Raw genomic sequence first — 17,893 nt, 5'->3', positions numbered from 1 at the left:
AGGAGCTAGAGACAATACTGGGCAACATAGTGAGACCCCATCTGTACCAAAAAAAAAAAAAAATTAGGGCTGGGCATGGTGGCTCATGCCTGTAATCCCAGCACTTTGGGAGGCCGAGGTGGGCGGATCACAAGGTCAGGGGTTCGAGACTATCCTGCTGAACATGGTGAAACCCCGTCTCTACTAAAAGTCAAAAAACTTAGCCAGGCGTGGTGACCGGCGCCTGTAGTGCCAGCTACTAGGGAGGCTGAGGCAGGAGAATGGTGTGAACCCGGGAGGCGGAGCTTGCAGTGAGCCAAGATTGTGCCACTGCACTCCAGCCTGGGGAACACAGCGAGAATCTGTCTCAAAAAAAAAACCAACCAACCAACAAACAAAAACGTAGCTCAGCCTAGTGGGGCATCCCTGTAGTCCCAGGGTTGCTTGAGCCCAGGAGGTCGAGGCTACAGGGAACTATGATCATGCCACTTTGAGCTGTGATTAAAGCTGTGATCACACAGCCAGACCCTGTCTCTTAGAAAAAGGATAAAGAAAATCAACAGAAACTAATTAATCTCTGTATGACGTTGATGACATAACCCCCCTTGCAGAAAAAGAATAAAGCGATCTGAGTAACTACGGAGTGGTTTGTCCAGCGGTACCTCCTTAGTGGAGTACACTCTAAGAACTGGGAGGCCTGTGACAGAACCCCAAACCTCACTAGTGAGTTTGTTATTGGCAGTGGGGAGGGCGGAGCCATTCTGAAGGAACTTTGGGTTATCCTAGGATTGGTGGCACTAGCATCCAGATTCTCACTGTAGGATGAGGGAGATTTGGAATGGAGGAAGGAAAATGCTGGTGTTTTGTTATTTGTAATTAGTTACGAAAAAAATGAATTACTAAAATAAGATTTTTTTTTTTTTTTTTTTGAGACGGAGTCTCACTCTGTCCACCAGGCTGGAGTGCAGTGGCGCGATCTCAGCTCACTGCAAGCTCCGCCTCCCGGGTTCATGCCATTTTCCTGCCTCAGCCTCCCTAGTAGCTGGGACTACAGGCATCCGCCACCGCGCCCGGCTAATTTTTTTTGTATTTTTAGTAGAGACGGGGTTTCACCGTGGTCTCGATCTCCTGACCTTGTGATCCGCCCGCCTCGGCATCCCAAAGTGCTGGGATTACAGGCGTGAGCCACCGCGCCCGGCCTAAAATAAGATTTTTAAGTAAAAAAAAAGAAAAGAAAAAGAAAAGAAAAAGACTGGCCAGGCACAGTAGCTCACGCCTGTAATCCCAGCAGTCTGAGAGGCTGAGGCAGGTGGATCACTTGCGGTCAGGAGTTTGAGACCAGCCTGGCCACAGGGCAAAAACCCGTTGCTACTAAAAATACAAAAAAATTAGTCGGGCATGGTGGCATGCACCTGTAGTTCCAGCTACTCGGGTGGGTGGCTGAGGCAGGAGAATCTCTTGAACCCAGGAGGTGGAGGCTGCAGTGACCTGAGATCACCTCATTATACTCCAACCTGGGCAATAGAGCAAGACTGTCTCAAAAAAAAAAAAAAAAGAAGGAAGGAAGGGCAAGGAAAGGAAAAAGAGAAAGAAAGAAAGAGAAAGAAAAAAAGAAAAAAAAAGAAAAGAGAAAGAGAAAGAAAGAGAAGAAAGAAGAAAAAGAAAAAAGAAAAACGTAGGTCCACTGAGACAGACCTAGAAGCAGTAATACCCAGTTGCAAGAAGCACCTTGCCACTGTTAGATTCTAAACTCCAGTACCCAGTGAAAGGCACCAGTGCCCCTTGGAGAGATGGCTGACTCCAGAGCTGGGACAGGGAACGTCAAGAGGAGCCCGGGACATTTTATTGTGCCAGAAAGTAAAGAGGTGCTCAAAGAATGGTGGGAGCATGAAAGCAGCTAGCACAGAGCTGCTGGAAGGAGCTGCCAACAGCCAGGCCTGGGCACATTTGAGCACAAAATAAATAATGGAAGTCATACATTCAGCTTGCTTTTTTTTTTTGAGACAGAGTCTCACTCTGTCACCCAGGCTGGAGTACAGTGGCATGGCACGATCTCAACTCACTGCAACCTCCACCTCCTGGGTTCAAGCGATTCCCCTGCCTCAGTCTCTCAAGTAGCACTGATTAGAACTCACCATCAAGACCATGTCCTGCCCAAAAGGTTTAACTTGAATCTCATCAATAGGAAACCATCAGACAGATCCACATGGAGGGACTTTCTGCAAACCAGCTGGCCTGGATGGTTTGCAAATGTTCACATCATGAGAGACAGAAGCAAAGCAAAACAAAACAAAAGGCTGAGAACTGTCTGATGGTTTCCTATTGATGAGATTCAAGTTAAACCTTTTAGGCAGGACACGGATGTCCAAGTAGCTGGAACTACAAGTGCCCACCACCACACCCAGCTAGATTTTTTTTTTTTTTTTAGTAGAGAAGTGGTTTCACTATGTTGGCCAGGCTGGTCTCGAACTCCTGATCTCGTGATCTGCACACCTCGGCCTCCCAAAGTGCTTGGATTACAAGCATGAGCCACCGTGTCCACCTAGGGAAAGATTTTTAGCGAACAAGGGCCAGGTGTGGTGGCTCACGCCTGTAATTCCAGCACTTTGGGAGACCGAGGTGGGAGGATCACGAGGTCAGGAAATCGAGACCATCCTGGCTAACACGGTGAAACCCTGTCTCTACTAAAAAAATACAAAAAATCAGCCGGGTGAGGTAGCCGGTACCTGTAGTCCCAGCTACTTGAGAGGCTGAGGCAGGAGAATGGCTTGAACGCGGGAGGCGGAGCTTGCAGTGAGCCGAGATCGCGCCACTGCACTCCATCGTTGGCGACAGAGCTAGATTTCATCTCAAAAAAAAAAAAAAAAAAAAAAGATTTTTAGGGAACAAGACATACATTAATCCAGAGATGCCAACTTTACCAAATGATGAAATGGAACGTCCTCAGTAAGGGAACATACTGACCCCATGTGCTTCCTCCATTTCGAATTCCAAATCTCCCTCATCCTACAGTGAGAATATGGGTGCTGGTACCATCAATCCTAGGATAATCCAAAGTTATTTCAGAATGGCTCCACCCTCCCCACTGCCAATAACAAACTCACTAGTGAGGTTTGGGGTTCTGTCACAGTTCTTACAGTGTACTCCACTAAGGAGGTACCGCTGCATAACCCAGCTCCGTAGTTACTCAGATCGTTTTATTCTTTTTTGCAAGTGGGGTTAAGTCATCAACATCGTACAGAGATTAATTAGTTTCTGTTGATTTTCTTTATCCTTTTTCTAAGAGACAGGGTCTGGCTCTGTTATCACAACTCAAAGTGGCATGATCATAGTTCCCTGTAGCCTCGACCTCCTGGGCTCAAGCAATCCTGGGACTACAGGTATGCCCCACTAGGCTGAGCTAATTTTTTTTTTTTTTGTAGACATGGGGTCTCACTATGTTGCCCAGGATGGTCTCTAGCTCCTGGCCTCAAGGGATCCTCCCACCTTGACCTCCCAAAGTGTTGGAATTACAGGCATGAGCCTCCTTATCCCGCTTCTATTGGTTTTTCTCCTATCTTTGTTGACTTACTTTTCTTTCTTTCTTTTTTTTTTTCTTTTTGAGACGGAGTCTCGCTCTTTCTCCCAGGCCGGACTGCAGTGGAGCTATCTTGGCTCACTGCAAGCTCCGCCCCTGGGTTCACGCCATTCTCCAGCCTCAGCCTCCCGAGTAGCTGGGACTACAGGTGCCCGCCACCACGCCCAGCTAATTTTTTGTATTTTTAATGGAGACGGGGTTTCACCGTGTTAGCCAGGATGGTCTCGATCTCCTGACCTCGTGATCCACGTGCCTCGGCCTCCCAACGTGCTGGGATTACAGGCATGAACCTCCTTGCCCCGCTTCTATTGTTTTTTCCTCTTTGTTGACTTATTTTTATTTCTTAAATGTAAAATTGATTTAAGGTGCATCCAGAGATGTGCACAGGTTCTTGTGATGGAAGGAACCACGCAGCCCAGGTGAGGAGTCCGTCACAATTTTCAAACACCCCTTTAAGAGATAGGCATTAACACCGTGCTCCATCCCTTTGGAGGCAGCCCTGGGCTGAGCCCAGGACTCCTGGGTTCCACCAGCTTCGGGGTTTCCAGGAGTCCAAGAGCGGCCAGGGGTTGAGTCCCTGTCCCCGTGCCCCTGACTACGTTCCAATACCTCCCCCGCACCCTCCCCCCGGCCTCCTGGGCCTTGGCTTGTACCTGTGAACCGAAGGGGTCATACTCGGGTCTCTGGATAGCTCCCAGGCCTGGACTTCGTTTTCCAGGATATCACCTTTACTGGTCAACCCATTTTGTTTCACAAGAGCCCAGTGAGTATTTGGCACGAAATAGAGCCTCCATAAATAGTTGTAGGAATTAGCGTCATTTTACAGTATGGAAACTGAGGCTCCAAGTGATAGTAACTTACCCCCAAGGTCTCATTGGTGAAAGACGTTGTGGAAGGGCTGCCCTGGCCTGAGCACACAGTAGGCGCTTTGATGCAGGCTCGGGAAGGTCCTGCCTGGTCGGATTGCGCCCTGGGGCACCGCGCACGAGTCGGGGAAGCCCCAGGCAGGGCCGTATGTAAATTGCGCGCGAGGAGGCCGCGGATTGGCCTGCCCGGGCGGGGGCGGGGCGCGCCGAGGGCCCACGGCTGCCAGGTGCGCTGGCGGGGAGAGGTCAGGTGCCCGCGCCCGCCCGCTGGACCTGCCGCCCCGCGCTCTGGTGGCTCCTTCCGGGCGATGCCTCCGCTCTGGGTCCTGCTGGCCCTCGGCTGCCTGCGGTTCGGCTCGGGTAGGCAGGGAAGGGCAGGAGGAGGCTGAGCTCAGAGAGAGGGGGCAACTGTGTCCTGAGGCGCCTGCCGCCTGGACCCTGATTTCTGGCGCTGGGGACCCAGATATTACTATTATGAATAATAGTGATAGCCAACGTTTACGTGCGTCCTCTGGTGGGAATCCGAGGGCTCACGGTTGGCTGCAGCCCTGCGATGTGTGTTGCAAGAGAGCAACATGCAGGGGGGCTGCGGGAGGGCAGAGAAGGGACTAGCCCCGGACCCATGGTGACACCTGGATGGGGGCAGATAGATATTTCGGCCGAGGAAGGCACATGGGCAAGGTCATGGAGGTGGGAGACAGCATTTGGCTGTCCTGGGAATTGCCAGTCCGTGGGACCGGCTGGAGTGTGGGATAAGGGGAGCCTGTGGAGGAAGGGGTGAGGCTGGAGACCCAATAAAGCAAAGCCCAGAACTTCAGGACCTCACTGCGTTTCCAGAGAGGCTGGACTTCGTCAGGGGGCGCTGGGGGACTATGGAAGGGCCATAGCAGGAGAACAAGACAGTCAGATTTGCAGTGGTGGGGACGGTGTTGTTACTAGGGTCCAGGTGAGGAAGTTGGGATGGAGGAGGGCTGGACCCATGGGGCGGAGAGGTGCTTTGGAGGGGCAGTGGAGTTCTTGGCAACTGAGTGTCTGCAGCAGGGAGAGAAGGCAGCAGTTTGGCCCCACTGCCCCATTTCTGAGCAGGATGACTGGGCAGGGGGCAGAGTCTGAGACAGGTTATGCGGTGGCCCAGGGGTGGGTGAAGCCCAGGGCCTGGCACACAGCAGGTGGTCAGTAACTGCAAGCAGAGTGGGTGTGGAGAGTTCTGCCGGGGGTGAGTTCCCATCCTCACTGCCTCCTCCAGCTGTGAACCTGCAGCCCCAACTGGCCAGTGTGACCTTCACCACCAACAACCCCACACTTACCACTGTGGCCTTGGAAAAGCCTCTCTGCATGTTTGACAGCTCAGAGGCCCTCACTGGCACCCACAAGGTCTACCTGTACGTCCTGGTTGACTCAGGTAAGGGTCCTGCTTCCCTCTGGCTACTCCAAAAGGGGCTTTGACCTGTCTGCAGGGAGGAGGGAAGGAGGCAGGTAGAGGAACCCTCCACGCCTATAGTCGTTTCCTTAAACTACCCACTCTCTTTATTAGCATGCCCTGGCTTCCACTCTGGGCCAGCCCTTGGCTGGGTGCTGCAGTCACAGACCTGTCCTTGCCCTGCAGGGACATCCATTTAGTGAGAGAAGTAATAATACAAGCAATCACTGAGTACCTACACCATACTGGGCACTTTGCACACTGTAGAGCTAATATCTACAACCGGCTTGTAAGGTAGCTATTACCAGTCCCCATGACAGAGCAGGGAATCAAGGCTCAGAGAGGTGGAATAAGCCCCTGGAGCTCCCGGAGCGGGAGAGTGAATCCTGATCTCTCTAGTCCCCAAGCCCAACATCCTTCCTGAGGCTTCGCAAGGTGGCTCGAGGCTGGTGTTTTTGAGGCAACACAGTGGATTTGGACCTGCTGCTCTGGCCCAGCCCCGATCCCTTCCCTGAAGGGGATCCTGAGCTTCTGAGACAAGCCAACATCAACTCTTGCATTTCTAGCAGCCAGTCATTTACAACAGCTCATTCAGGGCCATCATTTTCTTCTTTCAGCACATGTTTATTGACTATAAACTAAAGTGCCTGATCTCTGGGCACTGTGAGGAATTTCTCTCACATTTCATAGAAGACTAGGGTCTGGAGAGGTAGAGTACGTTGTCCAAGGTCACCCATCTAGTAAGGAGGAGACCTGGGACCTGCCTCCACATTATTTCCCTTGGACATATGACCCTCCTTTCCCATTTTACACAACAGAAAATCCAGGGCTTTCAGCAATGAAGTGACAAAGGTCTGTTGGGAATGGGGGGTTGCAGGAATGTCACAAGATAAGGCGAGAGTCAGACATAGTGCCCAAAGCAGGGAGGTGATCCTTGTCCATCTCCCACATTGCACTGGGAAGGCAGAGACTAAGCTAGCCCCATGCCTGTGACCCCAGTGCCCAGCACAGGGCTGGGGCAGAAAGGATGCTCGGGGCTTTTGATGAATAACTGAGTGAGTGCCGCTGAGCCAGGAGTGAGCCAGGAGCCTCACTTCCTGCACTGTCTCTGCAGCCGGCTCCAGTAATGCCTCAGTGCAAGACAGCGCCAAGACCCCACTGGACTCAACGTTCCTACAAACAGAGGGTGGGAGGACAGGTCCCTACAAAGCCATGGCCTTTGACCTGATCCCCTGCAGTGACCTGCCCAGCCTGGATGCCGTTGGGGATGTGTCCCAGGTCTCACAGATCCTGAATGCATACCTGGTCAGGGTGGGCGCCAACAGGACCTGCCTGTGGGACCCCAACTTCCAGGGCCTCTGTAACCCACCCCTGTCGGCAGCCACGGAGTACAGGTGGGTGTAAACAAACTGCTACAGGAGAGCAGCGGTTCCCCAGTCCTGACAAGGGAGAGCAGGGGCAAAGCAGGAGCAGCCACATTTCTCGAGAGCTCATATGCTGAGCGCATCCCAGGTTCCAGGCAGGCCACGCTGAGCCTCAGGTTCAGAAGGGCCCCTCTTGGATTGATGCTCTGCAACTACCGTCTTGAGATTTTTTTTTTTTTTTTTTTTGAGACAGAATCTTGCCATCTCCCAGGCTGGAGTACAATGGCACGATCTCAGCTCACTGCAACCTTCACCTCCCAGGTTCACGCGATTCTCCTGCCTCAGCCTCCCAAGTAGCTGAGATTACAGGTGCATACCAGCACGCCCAGCTAATTTTTAGGGTTTTTAGTACAGATGGGATTTCACCATGTTGGTCAAGCTGGTCTCGAACCCCTGACCTCAAATGATCCACCTGCCTTGGCCTCCTCCATAGTGCTGGGATTATGGACGTGAGCCACCATGCCCGGCCCATCTTGAAATTCTTAATTGTTGAACAAGGGCCCACATTTTCATTTGGCTCTGGGCCCCACAAATTATGCAGCTGGCCCTGGCCCATCTACATATGTGGGAGTCACCCACCCAAACCCCTTCATCTTACAGGAAAGGAAACTGTGCCAGAGAGGGAAGCTTGCCTAGTGGAAAGCTGGGGACCAGCGTGAACAGAAACCCTACCAAAGCCTTGCCATCCACAGCCTCAACGGAGTTTCGCTCTTGTTGCCCAGGCTAGAGTGCAATGGTGCAATCTTGGCTCACCACAACCTCCGCCTCCTGGGTTCAAGAGATTCTCCTGCCTCAGTCTCCCGAGTAGCTGGGATGACAGGCATGCGTCACCATGCCTGGCTAATTTTGTGCTTTTAGTAAAGACGGGGTTTCTCCACGTTGGTCAGGCTGGTCTCAAACTCCCAACCTCAGGTGACCCGCCTGCCTCGGCCTCCCAAAGTGCTGGGCTTACAGGCATGAGCCACCGCACCCGGCCTGGGTGAGACTTCAAGGATCTTAATTTTTATTTGCGTGTTAAGCTACAGGCTGTAGATGTCTTTGTCATCAGAACATCCATCATTTTAAAGTGACTGTGTATGAGATCTTAAGTAGGCTGTGACTATCCTGTACTGTATTGCCCAGTCTTCTTTTGTGATTAGTAATACTTGTTGCAGGGTTTCTGCACTTAAAATATACCTCCTGTACAAGGGCAGCAGGGTTTATGATGGATATTATTCCAGTTTTTTTTTTTTCTTTTTCTTTTCTTTCTTTCTTTCTTTTTTTTTTTAGAGACAGGGTCTTGTTCTGTGTCCAGGCTAGAGGGTAGTGATGCAATCTCAGCTCACTGCACCCTCTGTCTCTGAGGGATCCTCTGGCCTTGGCCCCCCAAAGTGTTGGGATTATAGGTGTGAGCCACTGCATCCAGCCTCAGCTTTTTTTTTTTCTTTTTTCTTTCTTTCTTTCTTTTTTATTTACGTATATTTTTTTGAGACAGAGTCTTGCTCTGTCACCCAGGCTGGAGTGCAATGGTGCAATCTTGGCTCACTGCAACCTCTGCCTCCTGGGTTCAAGCAATTCTCCTGCCTCAGCCTCCTGAGTAGCTAGGATTACAGGTGTCTGTCACCATGCCCAGCTAATTTTTGTATTTTTAGTAGAGACGGGGTTTTGCCATGTTGGCCAGGCTGGTCCCGAACTCCTGACCTCAGGTGATCTGCCCATCTCGGCCTCCCAAAGTGTTGAGATTACAGGTGTAAGCCACCACGTCCAGCCTCAGCCTTTTTCTTTTTAAGTTTTCTTTCTTTTTTTTTTTTTTTTAGATGGAGTCTCGCTCTGTCGCCCAGGCTGGAGTGAGTGCAGTGGCTGGATCTCAGCTCACTGCAAGCTCCGCCTCCCGGGTTCCCACCATTCTCCTGCCTCAGCCTCCAGAGTAGCTGGGACTACAGGCGCCCGCCACCTCGCCTGGCTAGATTTTTGTATTTTTTAGTAGAGACGGGGTTTCACCGTGTTAGCCAGGATGGTCTCGATCTCCTGACCTCGTGATCCGCCCGTCTCGGCCTGCCAAAGTGCTGGGATTATAGGCTTGAGCCACCGCGCCCGGCCTAAGTTTTCTTTATGATGCCAAGGAGTAGGCTTGGAGTAGCGGAAGGCAGAAATGCAAGGAAGACAGATGCATTAGTGCTCAGCAACAATACCACGTGTGTTACATGGAGGAAAGAAATGGAAGGGAGCTCTAAGAGGGAGCACCTAGAAGAGCGGTTTCTGACTCTGAAGGCTTCATGGATGGAGGAGGTGGCAGCTAAGCTGGGGAAGGGTACAGGGGGTCCTAGTGGCCAAGCTCAGCACTGTCCTGTTGCCCAGAGCCCACTCAGTAGCCGTCTATATTTCCATCTCCTGGAAGGAACCCCCTACCATCTCCCACCCCTAGGCCATCCTATGCCCCCCACCGCCTCCCTGTGGCTGGGGCTTGCAGGAAGCATAAAAGTCAGCCTGCCTCCATCTCCTTCCAGGTTCAAGTATGTCCTGGTCAATATGTCCACGGGCTTGGTAGAAGACCAGACCCTGTGGTCGGACCCCATCCGCACCAACCAGCGTAAGTGGTGGGCCGTGGTGGGGGTGATGCTCAAGGGGACCCGAGAAGGCAGGGCCAGGCACGGCGGTGAGAACCAAGGCTCATCTGTCCCTGTGAAAGCCTCCCAGGCCAGGCGGTGATGAGTAAAATGCTCCTTAAAGCCGTTGATCCAGGCCAGGTGTGGTGGCTCACACCTGTAATCCCAGCCTTTGGGAGGCTGAGGCAGGTGGATCACGAGGTCAGGAGATCGAGACCATCCTAGCTGACCCGGTGAAACCCCCATCTCTACTAAAAATACAAAAACAAAATTAACCGGGCGTGGTGGGGGCACCTGTAGTTCCAGCTACTCTGGAGGCTAAGGTGGGAGAATAGTGTGAACCCGGGAGGTGGATCTTGCAGTGAGCCAAGATTGCACCACTGCATTCCAGCCTAGGCAAGAGAGTGAGACTCCATCTCAAAAAAAAATACAAAAATTAGCTGGGCACGGTGGCACGTGCCTATAATCCCAGCTATTTGGGAGGCTGAGGCAGGAGAATTGCTTGAACCAGGGAGTCAGAGGTTGCAGTGAGCCAAGATCATGCCACAGCACTCCAGCCTGGTGACAGAGCAAGACTCCATCTCAAAAAAAAAAAAAAAAAAAAGGGTCGTTGAACCTGGAAGTTCCTCCTTCCTCCTTTCCATCCTTGAGGGCCAGGTGTGGGAACAGATCAAGGTGGAGGCCTTGGTGGCATTTGGGCTGTGGATGGGTGTAAGTGGATCAAAGCTGGCCCATCCCTCCATCTCTCCAGCTCTTACAGTGGGTTGGCCTCAAAGGCACGCGGAGCTGACCCGGCATTTAGGTCCTAGCCAGCCCCTTTGCTAAATCCTCATAGCAGCAAGCACCGGTGGCCAGGTGAGATGGCTCCAAGGCCTAAAACTAAGATGGTGAAGGCAGCAAGGAACCACTCTCCCTCCCTGCACTCGTACTCTTTAGCACCTGGGCAGCTTTCCTGAGGGTGGAACGCCAGGGTCCTGCCCTGTTCCTTGCTCAGCAGAGACCCGAAGTTTATACAGAGTCGAGTCTGCTGAATGGCAGGGGTCGCGCCAGGGACTTGGATGGTAATTTTGAGTGAATGATACGCTAACTTAAGACCCCCTCCCGCCACACCTTGGCCCCTAAGACGAGGCTGTCTGGCAGGATGGGTGTCAGGGGGCTGTGCATTTCACCTGCAGAGCCTCCTGCCGTGCCCATGTGCAGCCCCCAGGGGCGTGGGGGGCTCCAAAAGGTTGCCTGAGGTCACACATGAGTGGGTGGTAGAAAGCCTTGTGTGTGTGTATGTGGGTGCCTGTGCCTGTTGTGGTATGTGTATGTGTGTGTGTTTGTGTTGTGTGTGGTGTGCAGTATCCGTATAATGTGTATGTAGTTTATGGTGTTGTGAGTGGTGCGTGTGAGAATGTGTGCGGTATGTGGTGTGTGGAGAGTATGTGAGGAATGTGGTGTGGGTGAGTGTGACAGTGTGTGGTGTACACCAGGGGTCCCCAACCCCTGGGCCACAGACCAGTACCAGTCCACGGTCTGTTAGTAAAGGGGCCGCACTGCAGGAGGTGAGCATCTGCATTTGCAGCCGCTCCCTGTGGTTCGCATTACTGCCTAAGCTCCGCCTCCTATCAGATCAGCAACAGCATTAGAGTGTCACAGGAGTGTGAACCCTGTTGTGAACTGCGCATGCCAGGGATCAGGTTGCATGCTGCTCATGAGAATCTAATGCCTGATGATCTGTCACTGTCTCCCATCACCCCGGATGGGACTGTCTAGTTGCAGGAAAACAAGCTCAGGGCTCCCACTGATCCTACATGATGATGAGTTGTACAATCATTTTATTACATATGGCAATGTAATAATAATAGACATAAAGTGCACAATAAATGGAATGTGCTTGAATCATCCCAAAACCACCCCCAGCCCACTCCCATCTGCAGAAAACCTGTCTTTCATAAAACCGATCCCTGGTGCCAAAAGGGTTGGGGACTGCTGGTATATGTGGTGTGTGGTGGGGGTGTGTGGTATGTGTGGTTAGTGTGAGAGTAGATGTGGTGTATGAGTGTAGGTGTGGGGTGTGTGGGGGGTGTGGGTGGTGTATGTGGTGTGTGGTGGGGGTGTGTGTGAATATGAGGGTGTGTGTAGTTAGTGTGAGAGTATGTGTGGTGTGGTGAGAGTGTTTGGTGTGGGTGGTGTATGTGGTGTGTGGTGGGGGTGTGTGTGAATATGAGGGTGTGTGTAGTTAGTGTGAGAGTATGTGTGGTGTGGTGAGAGTGGTGTGTGTGTGGGGTGTGTGGGGTGTGGTATGTATGGGAGAGTGTGTGGTGTGTGAGTTTGAGAATGTGTGTGGTGTGTGATATGTGTGGTATATGTGTGGGTGGTGTGTATGTGTGTGTGTGGTGTGCAGTATGTATGTATGAGCATATGTGTGGTGTCTGTAGTGCGTGTGTCAGTGTGAAAGTGTGGGAGTGTGAGCATGTATGGTATGTGGTGTATGTGAGAGTGTGTATGATGTGTGTGGTGTGTGTGGTGTGTGGAATGTGTGTGGCACATGGTACATGGTGTGTGTGGTATGTGGTGTGTGAGTGTGAGTTGGTGTGTGGTGTTAGTTGTGTGTGGTATGTAGTATGTGGTGTGTGTGGTATGTGGTATGTGTCTGGTGTGTGGTGTGTGTGGTGTGTGCGTGTGAGCATGTGTGGTGCGTGGTGTGTGGTACATGATGTGTGTCAGAGTGTGCATGAGTGTGATTTGGTGTGTGTCATGCGTGGTACATGGTGTGTGTGAGTTGTGTGTGTGTGGTATGTGTGGTATGTGGTGTGTGTGTGAATTGGTGTGTGGTATGTGTGTGGTGCGTGAGTTGGTGTGTGTGGTGTGTGGCATGTGTGTGCTATGTGGTGTGTGACAGTGCATGTTTGTGTGTGTGTGTGGAGTATGTGAGAGTGTGTATTGTGTGTGTAGTGTGTGTGGTGTGAGAATGTGGCAGTGTGTGTGTGAGTTTCAGTTGGTGTGTGGTGTGTGGTGTGGTGTGTGAGTGTGAGAGTGTGTGTGAGTTGGTATGTGTGGTGTGTGGTGTGTGGCAGTGTGTGTGAGTTGGTATGTGTGGTGTGTGTGTGGCAGCATGTGTGAGTTGGTATGTGTGGTGTGTGGTATGTGGAGCATTGTGTGTGAGTTGGTATGTGTGATGTGTGGTGTGTGAGTGTGGCAGTGTGTATGAGTTGGTATGTGTGGTGTGTGGTGTGTGAGTGTGGCAGTGTGTGTGAGTTGGTATGTGTGGTGTGTGAGTGTGGCAGTGTGTGTGAGTTGGTATGTGTGGTGTGTGGTGTGTGTGTGAATTGGTATGTGTGGTGTGTGGTGTGTGAGTGTGGCAGTGTGTGTGAGTTGGTATGTGTGGTGTGTGGTGTGTGTGTGGCAGTGTGTGTGAGTTGGTATGTGTGGTGTGTGGTGTGTGAGTTGGTATGTGTGGTGTGTGGTGTGTGTGTGAGTTGGTATGTGTGGTGTGTGGTGTGTGTGAGTTGGTATGTGTGGTGTGTGGTGTGGTATGAATTGGTATGTGTGGTGTGTGGTGTGTGGTGTGGTGTGAATTGGTATGTGTGGTGTGTGGTGTGTGAGGGCAGCAGTGTGTGTGGCTGGGGTGACTTCTCCCATCTTCACTCCTGACCGCCCCTCCTGTGGCATTCCTACTCAGTGTGATTTCACTGAAACAGCCTTGGAACCCTTGGGACTAAGAGTCCTGAGCCCAAGACCAGCCTCTGCCCCTCCCTGCTGTGTGAGCCATTATGGACCTCGGTTTCCTCATCTGAGAAGAGGGAAGAAGAATTCTTGAAGGGCCTCTGCAGCAGGGTTCCTTTGGGGAACGCAGGCAGAAGCACAAGGCCCAGGTCTCTTGGGGGAGGACCGCGGGGCCCGTCTGGGGGACAGCATACACCTCAGGACCAGGCCGGCCCGGCTTGAGCCTGGATTCTGCATGTTCTTGGCTGGGGACTCAGGCTCCCTGAGCGCAGTGAGTGATCTCCAGGATGGGATCTCCAGGGAACCTACCTGGAACAGTAGCTGCAAGTGGCTGGCTGCAGTAGGACCTATACATCATCTGTTCACATCGTTCCAAAGGGTGAGGCCAGCCCCAGAAGAGTGACAGCCACCGTCCACCTGGCCCCGTCAGACCAGGGCCCTTTGCCTCATCTTTGTTTATAATCCATATGTCATCCATCTCACCAGAAGACTTGAGTCAGTTTTGTTTGTTTGTTTGTTTGTTTGTTTTTTGAGACGGAGTCTCGCTGTGTCGCCCAGGCTGGAGTGCAGTGGCGCGATCTCGGCTCACTGCAAGCTCCGCCTCCCAGGTTCACGCCATTCTCCTGCCTCAGCCTCCGAGTAGCTGGGACTACAGGCGCCCGCCACCACGCCCGGCTAATTTTTTGTATTTTTAGTAGAGACGGGGTTTCACCGTGTTAGCCAGGATGGTCTCGATCTCCTGACCTCGTGATCCGCCCGCCTCGGCCTCCCAAAGTGCTGGGATTACAGGCTTGAGCCACCGCGCCTGGCTTCAGTCAGTTTATGATTTAAAATTATGCAAAGTCCGGGCGCTCTGGTGGCTCACACCTGTAATCCCAACACATTGGGAGGCTAAAGCAGGAGGATTGCTTGAGCCCAAGAGTTCAAGACCAGACTGGGCAACATGGTGAAACCCCATCTCTACAAAAAAAAGTACAACAAATTAGATGGGCGTGGTGGCGTGCACCTGTAGTCCCAGCTGCTTGGGAGGCTGGGGTGGGAGGACTGCTTGAGCCTGGGAGTTTGAGGCTGCAGTGAGCCAGGATGGCGCCACTGCACTCATGCCTGGGTGACAGAGCAAGACTCTGTCTCAAAAACAATAACATAAAATAATGCAAAGAAAAAAAAAGAAGAAGAAGAAGAAAGAGTTAAAAGAGGAAGTGGCCAGAAACACACAAAAGAAAGTTGGGAAGTGGAATGTGGGGAAAACAAGGTAATTGTGCCTAAAACCTGAGAGAAGTTGCCGCACTGGGTCCCAGGGTCATCCCTGGATCCCCGGCAGCCAGGGCGGGGGAGACACCTGCCGCCTCCTGGGAGAAGGCGGAGGGTGGCGCTGTGTCTGGGGAGTAACTGGGCTGCATCCCACCACAGTCACCCCATACTCCGCGATCGACACGTGGCCAGGCCGGCGGAGCGGAGGCATGATCGTGATCACTTCCATCCTGGGCTCCCTGCCCTTCTTTCTACTTGTGGGTTTTGCTGGTGCCATTGTCCTCAGCCTCGTGTAAGTACCCAGCTGGGAGGGCTGAACCCCAGGGACACGCCAGACATTTGGCTTGCAGGGACTCAGCAGCAGGATCCTCCAAGGCAGGGGACAGCCCGGAAGGCAAGGAAGCTACCTTTTGCCCTGTGGGTGGGGTCTGGTGAAGAGGGAGCAGAGTCCTGGGATTTCTTTTTTTTTTTTTTGAGGCGAAGTCTCGCTCTGTCGCCCGGGCTGGAGTGCAGTGGCCGGATCTCAGCTCACTGTAAGCTCCGCCTCCCGGGTTTACGCCATTCTCCTGCCTCAGCCTCCCGAGTAGCTGGGACTACAGGCGCCTGCCACCTCACCCGGCTCGTTTTTGTATTTTTTTAGTAGAGACGAGGTTTCACCGTGTCAGCCAGGATGGTCTCGATCTCCTGACCTCGTGATCCGCCCGTCTTGGCCTCCCAAAGTGCTGGGATTACAGGCTTGAGCCACCGCACCCGGCCAAGAGTCCTGGGATTTCAAAGCGGGAGGACCATCAAAGTCAAGTTGCTGAGCTGGGAAGGGTGGGGCTCAGCACCTGGGCTTTTGGGCAGATGGCCAATTCACATCTTAGCTCTGACACTTAGAGTTATGCAACCTTAAGTATGGCTTACTGTCCTATTCTTCAGTTTCCCCATCTGGAAAATGGAAATAATAAATATTAGTCATCTCACGGAGTTGTGAAGGTTGAGTGGAATAATCTCTATAAAGTCTCTAGAGCAGTGCCTGGGAACTCAACAAGTATTTGCTTTCATTGTCATTATAATACACCCACTTGCAGTACAGATGGGGAAACTGAGGCCCAGAGGGGGTCAGAGTGGTCCAAGGCGACACAGCCTGCGGACCAAAACCCAGAGTTGGGGTCCTAGAACCTGGGACTCGGGACTCCACTGACACCTCTGATCTGTGTAGGCTTTGGATGAGAGTGGCATACCAGGGTTAGCAGGGCTGTGGGTGGGGAAGGCAGGTGAGCCCACAATCCACTAACCCCCAGGAAGACCAGGCAGCGGACAAACCAAGGTACCGTAGGAATCCAGAGGAGGGCAGGGCGGGTGCTGCCTGGAGCGTCAGGGTGACCTTCCTGCAGGAAGGGTCAGCGTGAGCAAACTCTCATTGGCAGAGTCCTTCTCAGTGAGAGGCAGGGAGGCCCAGGGGACTTTGAAGACCGAGAGAGGTCCCAGTGTGGGTAGGGGTGGAACAGATAGAAAAGTTTCTTGGAGTAAGTATAATTAAGTGGATCCATGGAAACCAGGCAGGCAGGAAAAGATAGGTGGGGTGGGTGGAGATCGAATGAGGGAGGAGGCTGAGAACTTGCAACTCCCCAAGAGACCCGGAGTCCTCATCCAAAGCTGACACAAATTAGAGGTGTCAGTGGAGTCCCGAGTCCTGGGTTCTAGGTCCCCAACTCTGGGTTCTGGTCCCAGGCTGTGTCACCTTTGACATTTAATGACGAATGACTCTGACATTTAAGTTAATAAAAACAACAGATGATATCAGCCTCCCAGAAACTCTGCCTGGCTGTACCTGGGAGCAGTGAGAACATGGCAATGTCCCTCCTTCCTTTTGGGCAGTACCCTAATCTGGCATTGGAGAGCCCGTTATCTGAATGTAGCCCAGCTTTTCCATGTATCCCTCCTGCTACCCCCACTCTGTTCCGGCTCCAGCTGCACCAACGCTGATCTGCACTATTGCTCCAGATACTCCTCAGCCCTTCATGCTTCACACCTACTATGTGCTGACTCTACACCTGAATGCCTTTCTCTCCCCTAATATTCCTCTTTTTTTTTTTTTTTTTTTGAGACGGAGTTTTGTGCTTGTTGCCCAAGCTGGAGTGCAATGGTGCGATCTTGGCTCACTGCAACCTCCGCCTCCCAGGTTCAAGCGATTCTCCTGCCTCAGCCTCCTGAGTAGCTGGGATTACAGGCATGCACCACCATGCTCAGCTAATTTTTTTTGTATTTTTAGTAGACAGGATTTCACCATGTTGGCCAGGCTGGTATCGAACTCCTGACCTCAGGCAATCCACCTGCCTCGGCCTCCCAAAGTACTGGGATTATAGATGTGAGCCACTGTGCCCAGCCCACACTCCTTCTTTAGGGCCACATGAGCTGCCGCCTCCTCCAGGAAGTCTTCCTGCAGCTCCACCCTGCGCTTGTCCATGCTGCGTGGTCATTGTTGCAGTCAGTCTCCCCCTGCAACCTTAGCTCTTTGGGAACATGGGACAATGGCCTCAAATTGTCCAGCTCCCAGTAAGACCTATGCATTGTTCACATTGTTCCAAAAGGTGGACCTCTTCCTTATTCCTAGTGCCTGGCACAGAGTCAGTGCTCCAGAACGATGGGTGGATTGAATTCATGTCTACGAAGACAACATCTGTGAAAGCGATATCTGACTATGAAGGTCCTCAAGCAGCTAAAGGAGTTTGGGTTTGCTCTGCTCCCCTAATCCTGGGTCTCTCCATCCCCTTGAACAGGGACACAGGGAGTTCTGACAGGGAAATGACTCACGACTCCCAGATCACTCAGGAGGCTGTTCCCAAGTCACTGGGGGACTCGGAGTCTTCCTACACGTCTGTGAACCGGGGGCCGCCGCTGGACAGGACTGAACCATATTCCAGCAAGCTCCAGGACTGAGCCCAGCGCCACCCCTGGGCAGCAGCATCCTCCTCTCTGGCCTTGCCCCAGTCCCTGCAACGGTGGTTGTCACACCCTGACTTCAGGGAAGGTGAAACGGGGCTTGTCCCTCCAACTGCACGAAAACCCTTAATAAAATCTTCCGATGATTTCTA

The 17,893-nt window shown here is 52.4% G+C and overlaps 1 protein-coding gene across 1 annotated transcript; it reads left to right on the top strand.

Moving 5' to 3' along the window:
- The first annotated feature begins 4,607 nt into the window (after positions 1–4,607).
- Positions 4,608–17,893, top strand: UPK3A (uroplakin 3A). Its single transcript, XM_033234132.1, has 6 exons — positions 4,608–4,782; positions 5,669–5,824; positions 6,957–7,236; positions 9,753–9,835; positions 14,973–15,105; positions 17,579–17,893. Exons 1-6 carry the CDS (start codon positions 4,731–4,733, stop codon positions 17,736–17,738), a joined length of 864 nt encoding a protein of 287 aa, XP_033090023.1. The 5' UTR covers positions 4,608–4,730; the 3' UTR covers positions 17,739–17,893.

This window comes from Trachypithecus francoisi, unplaced genomic scaffold (genome assembly GCF_009764315.1).
Source record: "Trachypithecus francoisi isolate TF-2019V2 unplaced genomic scaffold, Tfra_2.0 Lachesis_group14, whole genome shotgun sequence".
In the NCBI taxonomy this organism is placed as follows: domain Eukaryota; kingdom Metazoa; phylum Chordata; class Mammalia; order Primates; family Cercopithecidae; genus Trachypithecus; species Trachypithecus francoisi.
The sequence above is the reverse complement of the archived record's forward strand: the minus strand, read 5'-3'. Positions and strand labels throughout refer to the sequence as shown.